We start from the raw sequence: 19,067 nt of genomic DNA, 5'->3' as shown, positions 1-19,067 counted from the left end.
AATGACCTACCGAGTGCTACCAGAACAGGTACGTGTCTATCTTCAAGACGCTCTTGAACACCCAGCTCTTCCAAGAGCATCTTCTGTCCTAGCACTTACCCTACCTCCCCTGCACTTGGATCCACCTCAGCACTTGGAGTTCTTTCCAAGACTACTTCTATGTAGCTATGCTAAAATGCTTAATCCCCGTCTTCCTCTACTCTCCTATATCTGGTCGTTACCTCCTGCACACCACGAGACGGCCAATCACAAGCACGGTCGCATGTTTATTGGCTCAAAGACGCTGATGAGACTAATTCCCGAGGCGACCGTCATCGAATGGCAACCCAACGAGTTTGTTCAATATCAAAAAAGTACCGAAATGTCACTGCAGATGGTCGAACACCAGACTGTCTCACTGTTACGTGTCTGCAGGTCTTTACAGGCCGTCTAATTGAAATCACATGCGTCCGCGTTCTAATTTTCAGGCACACATGAAAAATAAATGACAGAATTCCTCACATTCCACGAGGCTGCACTCGTGTATTAAAACAAGCCGCGCTTTCATATGTTACCCCACCGACGGCTATAAAGAACCCCATCAGCGAGGGGATAATAGAAGCCAGGCCTGAAAAGGAACATGCTAATTTGAACATCTCCAAGCAAAACGTTGGGGGGATGAAATCCACAGTCGAGCGGAAACAACAAGAACAAAACCCACTCAGGGCTGCGGCACGCGTGTTCATGTTTAAGAGTGTGGCTCGTTTCCAGCTCAGTACGGCACCGCCTGTGTGTGGCAGAGCTATAAAACAACACTGCAGTAGGTTTTCCGCTCTCTGGTGAAACACAATATACTGTACAAACAATAATTACAGGCTAAACAGCCTTTACCAGCCCCGTTCTATTAGAGGTCTTAATGCACAGATGTCATCTCAGTGCGTTAAGATCGTGAACCAAAGGAACGAGACTCTGGTCTGCTTGAAAGAGGTGGTGTTGAACTCTGGACCAGTCCTTTCAATTCCAATCCTAGTTCCTTTGCTTGGAAAGTCCACTTTGTTTGGGGGACGTGAGAATGCGCAACCCGAACTCTGATCCGCACCAAAGAAGCGAACTCTGGTCCGCCTAAAACGCAGGCCTCGGTTCGGCTTCAAGTGAACCAAATGCAGGAAGCGGACTACAACGCAGGGCATTGTGGGTAAACAAGCGTATATGTGTCGTATGTTCTCTTGTTCATTGTTATCTTGTCTTTTCCTTCAGTAATTACTGATGCAGCGCCACCACAGGCGAGGAGGGGAATACGTTACTCAAAAGTCTCAACTGGTGAAAGCAAACTCGGACCGGCTGAATGTTGAGACCCCCAAGTATCATATCGTACCGAGTCTAGAGGAGTCTTTTAGGTGTGAATACGCCTTTAACTCTATCCTGTAGTACTTCAGTGATCCACAACTGCCAGTGAGGGGAGGCGTGGTGGCAAACCAGGAAAAGAGCCAGTGATACACGGACATGAGAACGGCACATCCATCCTCCGTGTCTGGCAGGTACCGACTCTTCCTCCTGAGCAGGTAAACATTTAGCGTTGTCACCCCAGAGTCGCACAAAGCCACAAGTTGGAGGTTTTTTGAAGAGTTGGATGAGGATGGATGAGAGTGTCGCCGCTCTACCATACTCGTCCTCTGCCTTCAGAGCACAGCTCATCACCAGAGCAGCAGGACAGACTATCATTAAACCTGCGCAGGCTGCACGAGGGAGAAACTGCCAGGGATTTTACCAGCCTACATGTCCGACCAATAACTAAGTGGCATTTCTGATCACATGACTTTTGCTTTATAGTGCGTTCAAGGTGAACCTTGACCAGGTGAAGAATGAAACACATCAAATTTCCACCAGCAGACTGTTAGGTGTGAACACACCCTTCATTTTAAACTGTTGTCGGATACACAGCATTTCCTTTATAGCAAAAGAATAAAGGCAACATTTACAAAGTGATGCCATGAGATCCAAACATTCTGAGCCAAGTTCAAGGTCGTAAAACAGCTCATAAAACACAACCCTTTTGGAAATTTCAATCGGATACAAAATATTCCAACAGCATGAGTAGTTCTGAGGACTTTTCATCCGGTTTCTTAGCGGCACTATTAGCCGTTTGATAAGAGCCTTACAAACACTCACACATATATGGTGAGACAATTGCCTCGGGGGAATAATAATAATAAACTATGATTTAGGTTTGAAAAACAGATTAGCTGTGTAATAAAAAAACAGCTTTTTTCAATTAAGGCAAACAGCCATGGTACAATCCCTTCTGCCGAGGCATGACCTTGAAAAACTCCTCATGCATGCTTTTATTACAACTCCACTGGATTACTGCAACGCTCTTTGTGTCGGGGTTAGCCAGGCTTCCATCGCTCGCCTTCAGCTTGTTCAAAATGCTGCTGCCCGCATTTTAATAAGAACTCACAGGCATGAACATCTGGCTTCCAGTACACAACGGGATCTATTTTAAGTTATTAGTTTTTGTTTAAAAGTGTCTGAATGGCCTCGGTCCACTGTACCTCGCCGACTTATGTCAGCGGTACACGAAAGCTCCCTTTCCACCGATGGTCCCAGCTCGCCTCGGCACGGCACGGGTTTAGGTTGGTTTTCCACTACGAATGTGGGTGGAGTCATCACTGCACAGCTGCATGAAACTGCCGTGACACACAAACGAGTGACTAGTGACTTGTTAAGCAGTTGTTTTCAGTGTAACTGAATCATTAGAATCAGTTCATTAAAAAGACTTCCTCTATCACACAGACTCGCAATCAGCACACCAGACTCCACTGTTAAATATTGAGATTTTATACATTTCCCTGGTAATTTTTGGGGATTAACCTGCGTTTTTTGGATTGTTAAGTCTTTTTAACTGATGTACAGTTCGGCATCGTTCGGCTTGTTTCTTGTGTCGGACGTCTCTTCCTGTGACGGCACTCTGACCAATCAGTGGCTGGCAGTCTGGCAACGTCACGCATAGCATCGCCTCAGCTCACTTGGAACCTGAGCAGAGCAGGTACCAGGTTACTATGTTAGTGGACACACAACTTCACCGTGCCGTGCCGATCAGCTCATCGGCTTCTTTGGCTGTCCCAAAATCGAGACGGAAGCTCAGGGAGTGGAGTGGACTGCTGGCCTTATCACTTCCTGTCTTAAAAATACTTATTTTCTCTTTGCCATTCAACTCAGTCCAAGTGTGCTGTGTATTTTCCATGTTTTTGGTCAACAATGTTGTTTTTAAATGTGCTTAACAAATAAATTGGAATTCACAGACATAATGTCTACCCTATAGCCCCACATTAATCTGACACTATTTAGCCCAACCAACTGATCCACAGCTGACCCAACCTGATCCCTAAAACCAAGTCTAATAACAGAAAGCTCAACTTTGTCTCTTACAGTGACACAAGTCACTCCACATTCAGTCCCCACGAGGAGAAGCACTCATGCAACTCTGAAGGATTGAATGAACTTTGTAAATTACTACCAAGTTGTGTGATTTAAAGCTGTTCGTATTTCGTGATTGGAACAGATGTTTCTCTTCTTGGGGGGAAAAAGGCTCCATTCATCTTCCTGATTTATCTTAGCGCTGTTACTGTTGATTAAATCAGCCAAATGCTTATTTTACCATGTATGGACAGGCCACTAGTAGACTCTGCCGGTTTACGTAGGACTAACGTCAGTCTATAACCTGATTCTGTTCCAGTCATCCTGAACCAAGTCACACATGGTGCTTATTCACTTTTCTCCACAACAATATCCAGAATTGTGTCTAAAGGGAAAATCCACCCAAAAAACACAATTAACCCTTCATCATTTTCAGGGATTAAGATATTGCATTTGTTTTGCTGTGCATATAATATGCAAATGAGTTTAGGTGGTTAAGAACTTTGAGGATTTGCATGAAAACATGTGGCTACAATGCAAACCACCATCACCTCCAAAACTCAGTAGCCAATCAACAGGCAGCTTCCTAATGGTCAGAATCGCAAACCAAAAACCACGGGGGCGCAAAGAACAAGTGTATTCTATTTTTTAAATGATTAAATCATTTTTAAAAAGTGTTGCTTGAAAATATTGACACAAATCTAATTCCATACAATAGCACAGTGAGTAAAATCCAATAAATGACAAGTTACTGCAGGTGCAACTAACTGGAGTGCCATCTTAAAGTGCCGTGCAGCAACAGGATCTTTTATGTGGAACTATGGTCCACTCTCTAGTAGGCAGTAGGTATGTAGCTCTGAAACTACACCATTAACTGCATTAGCTAAACAATGGCCAGGGGACGCAGCATAAACCCATAAACTTGGATATGAAAAATCCAACACTTATTTATTTATTGCAAGATCTTTACGATCACATCCAGCTGCACACGATCAAGTGAAGACAACTAATGACTAAGGACAAGAATAATTACTGGCAATGTGCTTCATGAAAACACAGAGATATTTAATCAAACATAAACGTGTCACTTACAGTCACTGTACTAGCAGTGAGATAAGAGCTGGGGCGGTTTTAACTAATGATGTCCAACATGTCATTTTATCCACTCGAGGGGAAAATGCAATAAAACCTATAATCAAAGATGTTTGTGTGATTTAATTGTGTTGTGTTCAAAAACAATAATGCATTATAATCAGAATTTTCCTCACTGTTGATTCAAGCTGCGGCTCCATTACTCTTATCTGGACGAGAGTTTTTACATTTACATGATTGGTGATGTAGGAAATACCAGAGGTTGACCATGACAGGGAAATGGAATATCCCATGTGGAATTATGAAATGCAAACTAACAGACCATGGCATTCTTTGCATGGCAAAACGGTATCGGAGATTAGCAAATTCATGTGGTCATAAATATCTAATTCACAAAGAGTCCCGTCCTCCACAGACAGCTGCACAGCAGGAAATATATGCAACGCAGACAATGAGTCCTTAAGGTCAAGACTGGGCCATACTGTCGGGCGATGGACAATATTTTTTATCCTGCTATTTATACTTATTATTTTGTATTTGCACATAGCTAAAAATTAAAAACTAAATTTACTTCCATTGTCATTAAGCACAAAATTGCACAACATATTTCAGTGGAAATCGAGGAATGAAACAAAAATCCTTTGTGATGATGTTCATGTTTTTCAGTTTCATGGAAGATTCATCATCATTTTTTCCACATCATTTTTTTTGCTGGTCAGCAACAACAGGAACCGTTAGTTTTTCCCTTTATCCAGTCGGCAATGTGACATGCTGTTGCGTTAATGTTTTCATTTGGTTTGACGCAGCATTTATCGCGAGGCTTTTGTCTAGTTTGCTTCTTCCCCGGATGTCATCGGAGTATGAATGTCCAGATTAATCCAGATTGTGCTGGTCAGATTTGACACTTTAGCAATAGCTCCCACTCAGCCTTATGTGCTAAAGTTTACGAGTGCATTTACACTGTGTGATATTTAACCAGTTTATTCATTATTTATATTGAATTGCCTTAAAGAACTACTTTACTGCAACCTGAGATTGGTCAGAGTGCAGTCACAGGAAGAGTCGTGAGCAAGCCGTGGACAAAAGACAGGTTTTCAAGTCATTATTTCAGTTGTTGCATTGTAGGGATGGATTTGCAGATATTGTGCACTATGTATTGTCCACTATTGCAATGAACTGATTTTTTTCCCCGTGGAAAAACAGTACAGCATACAGTAATTACATGTCATAACATCAATGACATGGTTGGAAGAAAGAGATAAGGAAACACCCTGTAGGATTATTTCACCTGTCACTTGATTTACTCTTAAAATGTCACCTCTATAACATTTCCTGGCATGAACTTTGGCATCATTTGTATCCCCACCGCAATCACAACGCTCTGACTTTATCACACCTCATAAACAAAGTGAGTTTAGAGCAGCAGTGGCCAGCGTGGACTTCCCCCACATATGAGTTTTAAACTCAACAGAGAGGAAGGAACTTCTCCATTGTGGTCAGGATGCCTCTCAACACCAAGTCTGAATCTAAGAGCCAGGCATTAAACAGAATACAATCAATGGAGGCAGCAGATCCAAGATGTAAAATAATGCTGATCGACTGCGAGTGAGAATGCACAAGCATCTCTGACCACATGCAGTCTGCTGATATTTGCCATCCGCAGCTGTCTGAACGATGCACGAGAACCTAATAATTCTCATAAATCTCTAAAGCCATGTCTGCGTCACAGCACAGATGTGAACAAGTTGAATTTTTCAACAACAACAAAAGAATTGCAGACAAGAAATAAATCAGTAATAAGAGGAAATAAGGGTTGATATTATTGCTGTGTTGACCTGATTAGCATCGAGATAATGACTGCGAATAATATTTGAGTACTTTCAGACAACGTCTGTATTTTCATATCATACATAACTGATCACAGGCAACCATGTGTAAGATAACACAAAATCTATTATTCAGACATAAATGACTGTTCGTCAGAACTTCAGTGGTTATAACAACCCAAACAGACATTTCCTAAGCACACGGATTAAAAAAAACAAAAAAAAACACTTTACACAACCTGACACGACTTGAACAATGATTTAGAAAATCAACCACAACACATGGCAGCACTTCAAGATGTGGTATCTATGCAATCAACAAGCCCAGCTGTCCCATAAAAGCCGTCTCTAAAGTCAACGTGTCCAAACAATGTTTACTTTATTTATCTCACTGTAGTGCTGCAAGTTAACATGTTCTTCAGCATAAATAATCACCCGCCAAACATGATCTTAATGCCGTGTGGAGCTTTGATGTTGCAATGTTTCTACCACGATGATACTGTTGTTAATGTTCATCATTATAAAAAAGAAAAAGTTCAATAAATGTCACAACTTTGTAAGTTTATCACCATAATTAACAGTTTTGTTGTTGTTTTTTTTACTTTTACTCGTGTGAAATGAGAATCTAAGTATAGCTATTCAACATTTATCACTGAGCTGAAACAACTGAACAAATATCTGGATTTTATTTCAGTCAAAACAGCAGCAGGAGAACGCACGAGAGTGTTTCTTCTCAACTGCAGGGATCCAACAGACGTGTAGGCTAATCAAAAAGAGAGAATAAAACCCGGAGCCTCTGAGTGACGCCGACCAACACAAACTCCAAAACCACTTCAGAGCCGAGCAGGAGAGGCTAGAAACGTTCTAATAACAGAGTTACGCGTATACGAGTTTAGAGAGAAAACCATCAAGACAGCCCACAGACACACCAGCGCTCGCTAATTCCATAGTATTTTCTACGAGATGAAATAATTAAGCAAAAATAGGCCCGGCGAAATTTATCCAAAGCACATTCCGCATGGGTGTCCTAAGAGAGCCAGTGTAAAACCAAAGGCTGAAACTCAAAGTAAATCATGGACGTTTAGGGAAATAAAACAGCGTCGCACAGCGTCACAGAGCGGGCTGATAAAGACAAGTCCACATCTTATGAAACACAACGCAGGGTCAAACGATGTCAGCAGATGGGACTGTTTTTGCTCTCGATCATTTGGAAGTAGTTTTGTTATTTTTCAGGATTGCGCTGCGTTACATAAATCACCGCGAGTCCAGACCATAAGATCCAGACCTAAAAGTCACACAACAGAGTAAAGATTGGGCACAGCGACAGTGGAAGGTACCAAAAAACTGCTTGATTCAATAAAGAGGCTCATCCATCCAATAAAGGGTTTGAGAAAAGAAGCAGGGAAAATTCCTCCTTTTTTATTTGGCAAATAAGAATTTATGGTGAACAGCGCTTCAAACTGTTCCCCCGCCAATAAAGAGAAGTTGTTCCACGCTGCAAACGATAACACAGGCTGCAGAGCGGGTCGAATACAGTCCGACTCACTCACTCCGCCTGCATCCAGACCAGGATCTTCACATTCCAGCATTATCCACGAAAAATATCTCCAAGGTTTGTGACTCATAACATCGTTCCCCAGGGAAATGGAGCGTGCTCACATTTCTGATGAGGGAATCTGCCTCAGAGGTCACGCCGCCTTTTATCTCACTCGCCCGCGCTTATTATTGATTTTCTCACATATTTGGAGAACGTCAAATGACAAACACGGCACCTGTGATAGGTTCTCAAGGCCGACAGCAAAGCACTGCGTCGTCCCGCTGTGTTTTTTATCAACTCAAGTAGATATTTTTAAATAGGTCACCTGTCTCACACTGACGCTGGAAACATATACCCCGGATTTATTTTCATGCCCGTGGGACAAAAAGAACAATAAAGTCAAAGTCAGTAAACCTGCAGTTGAAAATGTAGAAATCCTAGCAGGGAAACGATCATTTATCGTGACTTTACCAGGCCTGTAAACTCCTAAAATTCTGATTGGTTGATTTTTTGCTGGGTTCATTTGATGCAGTCTATGGTTAATTTCATCAGGAGGGAAGTACCAAGTGCTAATGGGGGTGTTTTCAGAGCACCCCTATTTCTTAGATAACAGTGTGTCTTCAGAGAACACCCGCCTTGTTTTCAGTATTTTGGATTAGCCCAACCCACTACAGACAGATGGATTAAAGAACGTCCAGTGGTTTTATTTAATTTTGAGCGTTTTCATTTGAGGCTACAGTCAGTCAGTCCTCCAACATCCATGTCAAAGACATCGACAAAAATAGATGGCAGGAAAAAAAGTTTAGTTTAAAAAGAGCTAATTTGTCTGTGTTAGGTCGCTCCGTCCGTTTTGAGTACAAGAACATATCAGAATTGGCATATTTCAATGTTTTAGTCCAATAATCGTTGATTTGTTTCATAACTGCAGGCGCACTCGTCCGCAACAACGGCAGCTGAGCGCCTATGTTCAGTGTTGCAGGGCTTCAATCGACGTCCAACTGTCTGCACAGTCTCTGCCGCCACATCACCCAAAGAGAGGCTCCGTCACCACCGGCGCTGCTAATTCTGACTGCAGCTGCACATGAGGTTTGTGTCCCACTTTGGACCAAAGTCTTCTGGTTTATACAGACTTCACCGCTGTGTGTAAACAACGCTCCTCTTTGTGTTAACACTTAATCTAGCGTTTTTTTAAGGCTATAGAGTCGGTCACTTCAGACTTTACAGTGCAATTATGACTAAGTTGAAAGTGGACTGCATGCCCGGTGTTATTTCCAACACATCCAGCCACAGTAGTCTAACAATGAGACTTGGGTTACGCCACTGGAGCAGGAGGCTTGGTGATGACCCATGTAGGGTTTGTCTTAACAAGCAAGGTGTTTGTGGAAAGAGCTGTTGTCTAGACAACACAATTCACACAACCACAGGAGTTTCTCTGAGCTGTGAAGTCACTCCTCGGAATGGTTGGAAAAATAATCAGTCGTCTCTTTATTTTCCGCAGGATTTTCAAATCAAAGAAGTCACTTTTTTTTAATTCTCCTACAAACAAGAGCATCTCTGCAGAACCAGCGCATGATGCGCTTCATTACACTGCAAAAACATAATGAAAGCAGACAAATACAATTTAATAAGGATCTTTTTTTTTGTCCTTCAGAGATGTTTTAATGCGAACGAGTCAGACTGTCTAGTGTTATATAATCAGACACAATCTGAGTTGGAAGATGTCTGTTGGCTCCACACCTTCGTCTTCATCACCGTCAACAACTGATGGGCAGAAGTCGTGGTCGCTGTGTCTTCTTTTAGTGAGACCGTTTGACTGTGAATCGATTCAGACTCGTCCTGTGACGCCAGGAACATTTTCTTCCTGGAGCACCAAAAAAATTAATTTGTCAATTGGCAGCGGGGACGAAAACTCTGTTTACCTATTATGCGTGCGGGGAAGCTATGGTGACTAAGAGGATTCAGCTGCTCTGGCCTCTTCCGACACACATGGTGCTGGATGCGAGAGGCGAGGGACTTCAATTTGTTCCCTCATGGCAGACTGTCTGAATATTTCACATTTTCCAGGCTGCTCGCTGAGCAACAGCTCTCTTCCTGGATCACATGAAGACTTCAATTCGAACTATCATTTGTCATTCTGGGAAATTCAAAAATGCGAGGATTCAAGGTCTGCGCAAGGCCAAGGTTTCGTCAATTTATCAGTGTTTAGAAAAGGGTGAAGAGCATTTCCTTGTTTTGGAAGAGTAAAGTGAGGCTGACTCCAAAAACAGACGAGGACGCAGCACCACAAGTGGGCTCCAGGGGGCTTAGGCCAGCGAGACCTGAGATAATACGGATGGTATGCAATTTACCATTTAAATGATGAATATTATGCATTCAATTGCAAATCAGCAGCGTAAACTAAACTGCACAAGGCACCGTGGTGACAATCGTGGACACAGAAGTGACGGAGACTCGGACGGATGCAAACGCAACATCGACCGAGTCGTCTGTGGGAAGAACAAGTGACAAAATAAAAGACAGACTAACGCCACCTGCTGTTGAGGAAAGTCACTTCCTATCACGCAAGTGCAGAACACACACACTCGCTGCTCATCATCTGTAGACAATGCAGCGGACACGCGACGATCGAGGCAGCTGGTCCTCTTTCTCTACCATCAGACACACAATCAACTCATACTTTAGTTGTATTTGTTTGAGCTGAATGGATATTTAGAGAAATAAAGCGTATGCTCAATTTTCGTGGCCCTGATTCCAGTTTTGACCCCGGGGAAGTGAAGTGCGAGAGAGAAAGAGATGCGTGCCACAAACAGCTGTGAGCCTCCACCTGCTGATCCTTGAATGTAAATGATATTTAGCTTATTCTACTTTTATGGTCTTTTTTTTAAGTGCTCAAATTAAGGTGTAATCAATAGGGGTCAGATTGATATTAGCTGTTTGTATGGTCAATGCAGATCGTAGGAAATCAATAGAGGTCGCCTTTTTCCTTTGGCCAGTTTCCTTTTATTCCCTCCATCCTTTAAAATCCCTTAAAAACAGTTTATTATAACAAAAGTGACATGTATTGTATTGTATTGATCAACACCTTAGGTCGGTCTCTTTTTAAAATTAAAGCAATGTGTGAGAGATTTTTCAAATAAAAACAATAAACGTAAAAGTAAAATGTTGTTATTCAGCCTTTCTGGAGCTATTCAATGGTGACTCAATTCATTTTCTCCCTCTCTCTTTTTCTCTCCCTCTCACTTCATCCTGGTGCCAAAGGAGCTTATTCTGTTTTTGGATGAGGAGAAAGTGAGGCTGCAGGAGCTGAGGCACAAAGAAGCATGAGGAGCTTCCTGTCTTCCTGCACTGTGTGAGGATCTGAGTGAGAACAAGCTCTGCCCTCCACTCTCCACTCTCTGCAGCAGCAGCAGCAGCAGCTGTGCAACGTTACGCCCCATCGTTATAAAACAGAGAATCCAACACAGTTTTCCTGCAAAAACACAAATGTTACAACAACAACAACAACAACAACTCGCTCTGAAGTGCGAGGAGTAAAAGTAGAGCCAAGAGAGCGCGTGCAGGACGCACCAAGCCAAACAACGTTTAAACAAGCACAAAGCATGCACGTGAACACTGCTCTCCTCTGTCTGTGTGTGTGTGTGTGTGTGTGATAAACAAAAGTGCAGGTTGATGTTTTGATGTTTTGATGTTTTGGTCTGTGTTCCTGAGAAGCAGCAGCAGCGCGATCAACGGGGACAGGATGTGACACATTTTGAATCCATGAGGAAAAAAAAAAGAAAAAAAAAAAAGTTTCGATTAATTTTCACAGCGCGCGTCGCCGCGTGGAAACGTCCACTGGCGATCCGGCGTCAGGAGCGCGCTTCCTCCATAAACACAAAGCCGCCGGATCGCGTCCAGCGTCTGACCACAGCCGGCGAGGACGGAAACATTAAAGTTCCCAGGCTGTGGTAGCTGTGTGGCTAACGCAGAGCTAAACGCATCAACACCAGCACACGCACACACACACATACACATACACAGTGAGTGGCCTAGACAACAATCCACAGTCTCGCAGGTCAATCCGCGCGCCGCCGCGCCGCCACACTTACCGGCTTTGTCCTGATCGTATCCCACGACAATAAAATAGTCAGCCAATCTCGCCATGTCTGCTGCTTTTCCCGAGAAATACCAACACAATTCAGCATTTTTCCTCCTTCCAAGGCACAGCCATGTTTGACAGAAGGAGTGTCACTGCGCATGCGCGCACGAGCAGGAGACATCCATGGGCGTGGGCCGTGGACTTTACAAATACACCACTGTGTCCCAACAGAGGCTCTTGTTGGCCCCGCAGCGCGGGCCCCCTCCATTTTTAAATTTTTTTTTTTTATAACAGAGACACCAAACACACACTAATATTAATGTTCATTATGGGATGTACAACTATGCCAAACCTGCAGTCACAAAGGATTTAGTGGACACTTCAGTGTAGAATAAACTGTTGGTTTATGTGTGTAAAGGGATAGTTCAGGGTTTTTTTGAAGTGCGATTGCACAAGATGTTGACACTCGCTCTCTCTCGACCCGACACAACCGCCTTGGCTGCAGGGACATATGTACTTTAGCCATTTAACAAAAGACACACCTGAAAAGTATACACCTGCTATATCGGAGGAATATGTTCTCTTTATTTTCTTGCTGTTTAACATTTTTTCTTGTTAAACAGCCGTCTTTTCCAGCTGGAAACAGGTTTGTAAACACCGCTCTCACGACACCGAAGTCCATACCGAGCTGACATAGAGAGAAAGGCGGAGTACACCCTGGACACGTCAACGGTCCATTGCAAGACCGAGCTAAAAACACAGAATTTCTCCATGGACTTTGATGCAGGAGAGTGAGCTACATAGGTTTCCAGTTGTAAGAGTTTAACCTTGAAATAAAGCGGTGAACACTTAAAACATCATAGACTACATACAGCCTGTGCATTCAGTTACATACACTCTATTATTATTAAGACCACCAGACTAATACTGGATACTTTGTTCCTGGGCTTTCAGAACAGTTTGCATGTTGGCATGAATTCATCCCATCATTTCTGCTGCCAGTTTGACCACAGCTCTAATTCATTCCCCTGAAGACACGATCAGTGTCCTCGACGTCGCGTCCGTGAAACCAGCTGGAAGCGACTCGGTGCACGCTCACGGTGCAAGGAGCCATGATTGTGACCATAAACCAAAGCACATGATACTCAGATTGGCCGCGATACTCGAACCATGATTGACTGATATTGACATTTATGTAGACACAAAGTGCTCCAAGAAACCATAACCCCCACGGTCACCTCACCGCTTCCACCACCAGCTGCAGCCGGGGCCGCTAACATGAGGCAGGTTCGGGGTCCGTTAGAGTTTTGCCAGTGTATGTGCAGCCTCAGCAGAAACCCAGGTCATCACATGAGTCCAGCGTGGGTGAGTCTGTGCCCACGGCAGCCTCAGGTTTCTGGTCTTGGCTGACAGGAGAGGAACCTGATCTTGTCTTGTTCATTGTTGCTCACCACAGTAGAAAAAGAATAGATTTCCAAGTTACTGTAGCTTTTCTGTCAGCTTCAATTAGTCGCTCAGGATCAGGATTGTGTTTTTCTCCCCACAGCTGCCACTCACCGGTGCTGTATGAAATCAGTATGAACTCAGGCTTTGATTAGCTGATGATGCTGGATGAGTGTCCATTTATCGGAAATATGTTTGCTGGGCTAAATATTTGTTGATCTGTGGGCTGCGCGCGGCTTTAATTGAAGGGGAAACCACCGGTCAATTGTGCCGCCAGTGCAGAGGAATGATAGTTAGCTCCGATTACCCAAACCAAAAAGAGCTGGGATTGTTTTCGCCACTTAATATGAAAAAGCTGTCCAATTTAAACTGATGCGGGGGGTGTGGGGGTGGGGGGGGGGATTATTCTTTGGATCAGGACAAAACATTCTTGTTTCTGTCCCAGACGTTTTCCTTAAAGTCGCTCTATGACAGTGGATGTTGTTGTTGTTGTTGGGAGAAACGGGGCAAACGCATGTGGTCACGACAGAAGACTACCATAATATTTATGGAAACCAGTGCTTCAGCTAATATATGTCACTGTCAACAATAACAGGAACACAGCATGTTCTCTCACCGCCTCTGCCTCTGCCCCTTTGCTGTTTTATTTACGGTGTCTCTCGCCATTCTTCTCATTTCGTTTGCTTGCAACTAAAAGGAAAAGGATGGAAGCGGGGGTCAGACGGTTAAAACAAATCAAAACAAGACAAACAACAGACCGGACGTCTGCATGCGGCGCTCATTGTCAACACGCCGCTGATGAGAAAGTCATGAGACACATCTCTACGTGACAAATATTTATAAACTCATCACAACATTATAACAAAATATGATTCATCTGTCAAATATGCACCTTCGGTGTTCCCTCCCTCCTCGTCCTGGCACTCGGCGGCGTTGAGTCGCTCAGGTTTCCTGACACTCACGCAAAAGATCATCAAGGTCGGTGAAACGATGGCACCTTCGCGAAGGACAAACAAAATATTGCTATATAAGGAGATGGATGATAAGCAACAGCAGAGATTTGTTGTCACGATTGCACAACCCCCTTGTTGTAAACTCTGCTAAGGGAATTATTTGTCTGCTGGAGGCAATCATCATTATAAAGTGCGTACAAAACATTTGCTGGTTTACAGCACATGTGTTTGACATTTACAGGGGTTTTTTTTGGGGTTTAAAATATGACACCAAGAGCGGAAAGAGATATAAATAAGTCCTTTATGAAGTATAGGATGCTGATTGGTTAGGAGGGGCATATCAAGTGTTGAGCATGATGAAACTTCAGCACTGTATTTCACGAAGACTGACACAAAAATAGAAGATGAAAGCGTCGCATAGAGGAACTCTTTTACCACAAACTTACACAATATGCCGCGCAGGTTTCTACATCGGACTTTCTTCGGTGATTAAATTATACGGATTTTTTCTGGTATTTACAGCATTACATGTACTCAACACGAGGCTATATGAGTTTTTCATAAAACCTGTGATAAACAGAAGCTGTAATGTGTAAAGTCTGGCGGCCTCTTCTTTGTACTTTTACCCCCAGGAGCTTTTTATCCACATGTGCCCCATGAACAAAGCTGCAGTTTTCATCTCACTGTCTTCATAGATGTCACAGATGGACACAGATGAATTTGTAAAACATGTTTCATGCAAGTTTAGAGTGATTCACCGATTCCCGATGCCAACCATCTCGCAAAGTCAAATCTGTGAGTCTACGAGCAGACTTGCTCTCTCTCTCTCTGAATTCCAAAGGGTAAAAGTTAAGTGATATTACCGATAATCCTTTACAACAACAAATCATTTTTATTTAAATTACCGGTGAATTCTGATTATTTTCTGAGATGATTGTGAAATTCCACTTCACGTTTATCCAAATATCCAAATAAAGTATATTAAGACCAGAGTCAAATATTTGCCTCGTACAAACAAACACACACAGAGTACATTGCGTTTACACTTGGACATACTTCATTACTATATTTAATCAGTTACACAACGCTTGTTTCTTTCCAGATCTCAAATTCATCACTGCCGTGTGCTTTTCAGGCTGACATGGAAGTTCACTGAGTCAGGGAGTGCCCCGAACGCCGACTGTAGAAACATTCCTTCAATTTTTACTGTATACAATTGAACGGTCGGACTGAAAGGAAAGGAAACAAAAAGCTATAACTATGACCTTTAAGTTCAAATATAAACAAGATGAATGTTTAAATATTTTCCTCTGGGATTAGTTAGATTCCTAACTCCCCCTATAGAAAGCAGTCGAATAATGAATGGATGATTTATATATATATACATGTATATATATATACATATATATATATATATATGAATATATATATACATATATGTATATATATATACATATATGTATATATATATACATATATACATATACATATATGTATATATATATATACATATATATACATATACATGTATAAATATATGTATATATATATACATATACATGTATATATATATATATATATATATATATATATATATACATATATATATACGTGTGTGTACATCTGATAACCTTTGATTGATTTCTATAAAGAACACACACACACACACACACACACACACACACACACACACACACATACACACACACCCTGAAATAAATCTTATAAGCATTTCAAACCTGGCTGTTGCCACATTTGTCATTTTAAATTTGTATTTTGACTCTAAATGCTTCTTCTTTTTTTCCCTCCCTGTATTGCGTCGTACCCCACGGGGAGCAGCAGCAGCAGCAGCAGCAGCAGCAGCAGCAGCAGCAGCAGCGTTGCAGTGGGTAGGGTGGGGGTAAAGGATGAGAGACTGTGTGTGTCAGTGAGCGAGCCCCTCCCACCTCCTGTATAAAGGCACCATGTCTGGTGTGTAGCAGTTATTAGCAGAGTGACACAGCTGCCTCACACAACCAGTGGCAATTTTGAAGAAACTTGTGGAGTTAAACAGCCAGGAGGAACTTTCCCTTCCAGCTGAGTTGTCAGAGAATCACAGGTATGCGACTCCTTTTTCTTTATTCTTCCTTTCTTTTAAAAAGGCAGCTTTTTATTTGGACAGATTGGTCCATGCTCACATCCTTGTTTTTATGAGGTCAAGGCACAAGTGTGCAGGTTATCAGATCATCATGTACCTTTAACATGTAAAGCATCCAGCAGAGCAGAGTACATGATACACTGTTACCTGCTGCAGTCATGTGTCAGGTTTGGTTTAATACGCTGATCTGAATTGAAAGGCATTGTGTGTTTTGTTTAACTTTTGAGCACAGCCTATTTTGAGCCCCTCGTGGGGTAGACTGTGTCCTTCACATTACTGGCCAGAGGCCCAAAGCACAGTTGTAGGTTTACTTAACCGAGCAAAATGTGACCTTAGCTTAACTTTTTAAATAAATGAATGATAAGTGCAAATAACTTGGCTTTTGGACTCTTGTGTAAGTCAGCATCCGTGTGGCATTCCAGGGACTACTGTATGAGGGAATTTAATACAGTTAAATATTAATTTACAGCACGAATGATTGACTCAAAATGATTCCTTTTGCTTTCCATAGGAGCCAAAAATGAAACTGATCCTGCAATCCATCCTCTGTTGCTGCCTTCTGGCAACAGTAGCACACTGTGTGGAGGTCGAAGTGAATCCACAGTTGAAAAAAAGGTGAGAAAATTGAATCAACAGAAGATTTCATGTGACACGAGATGTCACCTGTGTTACCTGTGCACCACAGACACTAATGGACCTTTTTTTTCCTCCTCTCCCAGGCTAAGCATATGGCTGGAGCGCAGATTGAGACGGGACCTTGACAGTGTATCAGTAGAGAAGACAGCAGAGTCTGAGAGCTTTGTCAGAGCAGAAGACATCAGGGATAACCTGCTGCCACATTCCAGGTAAGACACCAACCATGCAGCCCTAGAAATATCTCTATTTAAAAGAATTCTGCTTGTTAAGCACTCAGGAATGAACAGCGTCCATTAATGTCCTCTCGTCTCTCCTTCTCTCCTCCAGCAGTGACAACAGTATCCGAACCAAGAGGTCAAAAAACACATCCAACCAGTCAAGAAGGCAGGGTTGCTCACTAGGCACCTGCACCGTGCACGACCTGGCACACCGCCTGCACCAGCTCAACAACAAGCTCAAGACCGGGGTGGCCCCCCCCATCAAGATCAGCCCGATAGGATACGGCCGGAAACGTCGGTCTCTTCCGCAGGACAGAGTCGCACAGAGGGAAGAGCGAGACGGGCTGAGGCCTGAGTGGAGGATAAGTGACTCACAGGTTCATAAGCTCACTGCTCTCCTCAAACGGACATGATCGGGACTCTGCAAGAGGAGTTTGTACCAGAAAGCAAGCGAGGAGCAGAGAGTGTCCTCTCTACTCTGTTTTTATGAGTTTCAAAATGCCTCAGACTCTTGTCAAGAACTCTCCAGCACATTTTTTATTTTTTATTCCAGGCATGAGAGTCAGACCAGGACTGCGTTACACTGAGTTTCTCCAGAGGCCGAGCTGTTGCAGCTCAGCGGTGTAGATTGTGCAAACAAAACTGCAGCAAGCGTGCAGACACTGGACGGCACAGCGTGGCGGAAAAACTACAGGTGCTGCTCTCTGCTTGGCAGGGAGGCAAAGGAAGGAGTGCTGATACCTGGCAAAGAGGGAACTCTCTTCCAAACATGGCGGGACTTTACACACTTATTCCTCACGGCCAGGACTTATAGAAGTGCTATCCTCTAAGGATTATGCTAATGTGTTCAAACTGTCAGTACTTGTGTGCACTTTCCCATTTGGACTTGGGGTCAAATTAATCATCAGGAAAAGACATGTCTTTCATCACAATGCCAAACAAGAAGATAGGCCGCAGAGCTGCGAGGCTCTCGGTTTATGTTACGATTTGGACGCTGTAAAATGGAAAATGCCTTTGATTCTGTGATACACGTGCCGGTCCATGATGGACTGAACTATACTTGAAAATTGTTATTGTTTGTACAAAAACCATGTGCAATCTATATTTGTTTTTATCGCAGGTATGTGTATATATGAATCCCTTTATTTAAATATTATATAGAGGTTACATTAAAGTACTTTTGCAGATAGAACTATTTTTGTACAGGAAGAAATATATATATGGGCATTGTAGCTATGTGTCATTATTCTTTAATGCAAACTGTGGTAATAGGAAAATCTCTTTTATAGGTATATATATTATATATTTGTAAATGTGCTCTATTTTATTTGTGTCAAAGCAATAACGATGTCACTCAATAAAGATTTTTTGCATACAAAGTCACGACCTGGTCCAGACCCTTTGCTTCTCACTCGTGTAAAGTGACATTCTATTGTCTGGAGTGCAATGCTATACAGACACAAAGCACCTGGTCTCTGTTAAGTGATTACAGGGTCTCATTAGAGCCCCCCCCCCCCCCTTAAAAGAAGGGCAGACAGGGTGCCAGGCACATTCCTGCTTGGTTAAGCTCATATTTGTTGGCTCACCCCACACCATGCAGCAGCCCTGAAGCCATCAGAGGAGGCTGAGGCTTAAGTTCCATCTGTGTTCAATGCTCCATGATTGGGACATGCGAAGGCCAATGCAGGGGGTTCCGGTCCAACATTCCTGAGAGAGCATCGCAGAAACCGCTTCCAACAAAAGCTCTGATC

At 42.9% G+C, this 19,067-nt stretch overlaps 2 protein-coding genes across 3 annotated transcripts in view; one reads left to right on the top strand and one right to left on the bottom strand.

Moving 5' to 3' along the window:
• sbf2 (SET binding factor 2) overlaps positions 1–12,088 on the bottom strand; it is a 94,728-nt gene extending 82,640 nt beyond the window's left edge. For both annotated transcript variants that reach the window (XM_058628772.1, XM_058628773.1), the window contains exon 1: positions 11,940–12,088. In XM_058628772.1, coding sequence (XP_058484755.1) covers positions 11,940–11,994 — 55 coding nt within the window. In that variant the 5' untranslated portion in view covers positions 11,995–12,088. The remainder of the gene's footprint in view (positions 1–11,939) is intronic.
• A 4,238-nt stretch (positions 12,089–16,326) lies between these two features.
• adma (adrenomedullin a) lies at positions 16,327–18,680 on the top strand. The gene is made up of 4 exons (XM_058629743.1): positions 16,327–16,423; positions 16,974–17,077; positions 17,182–17,307; positions 17,426–18,680. The coding sequence occupies exons 2-4, from the start codon at positions 16,983–16,985 to the stop codon at positions 17,727–17,729; spliced, it is 525 nt and encodes a 174-aa protein (XP_058485726.1). The 5' UTR covers positions 16,327–16,423; positions 16,974–16,982; the 3' UTR covers positions 17,730–18,680.
• Positions 18,681–19,067: the final 387 nt, after the last annotated feature.

This window comes from Solea solea, chromosome 5 (assembly GCF_958295425.1).
Source record: "Solea solea chromosome 5, fSolSol10.1, whole genome shotgun sequence".
NCBI classification, from domain to species: domain Eukaryota; kingdom Metazoa; phylum Chordata; class Actinopteri; order Pleuronectiformes; family Soleidae; genus Solea; species Solea solea.
The sequence above is the reverse complement of the archived record's forward strand: the minus strand, read 5'-3'. Positions and strand labels throughout refer to the sequence as shown.

Excerpts from the sequence above, each read along its gene's own strand:
- adma (XM_058629743.1), top strand. The coding sequence starts at position 16,983 with ATGAAACTGATCCTGCAATCCATCCTCTGTTGCTGCCTTCTGGCAACA. Across the intron at positions 17,078-17,181 it reads AATCCACAGTTGAAAAAAAG|GCTAAGCATATGGCTGGAGC; the intron begins GTGAGAAAATTG and ends CTCCTCTCCCAG. Across the intron at positions 17,308-17,425 it reads AACCTGCTGCCACATTCCAG|CAGTGACAACAGTATCCGAA; the intron begins GTAAGACACCAA and ends TCTCTCCTCCAG.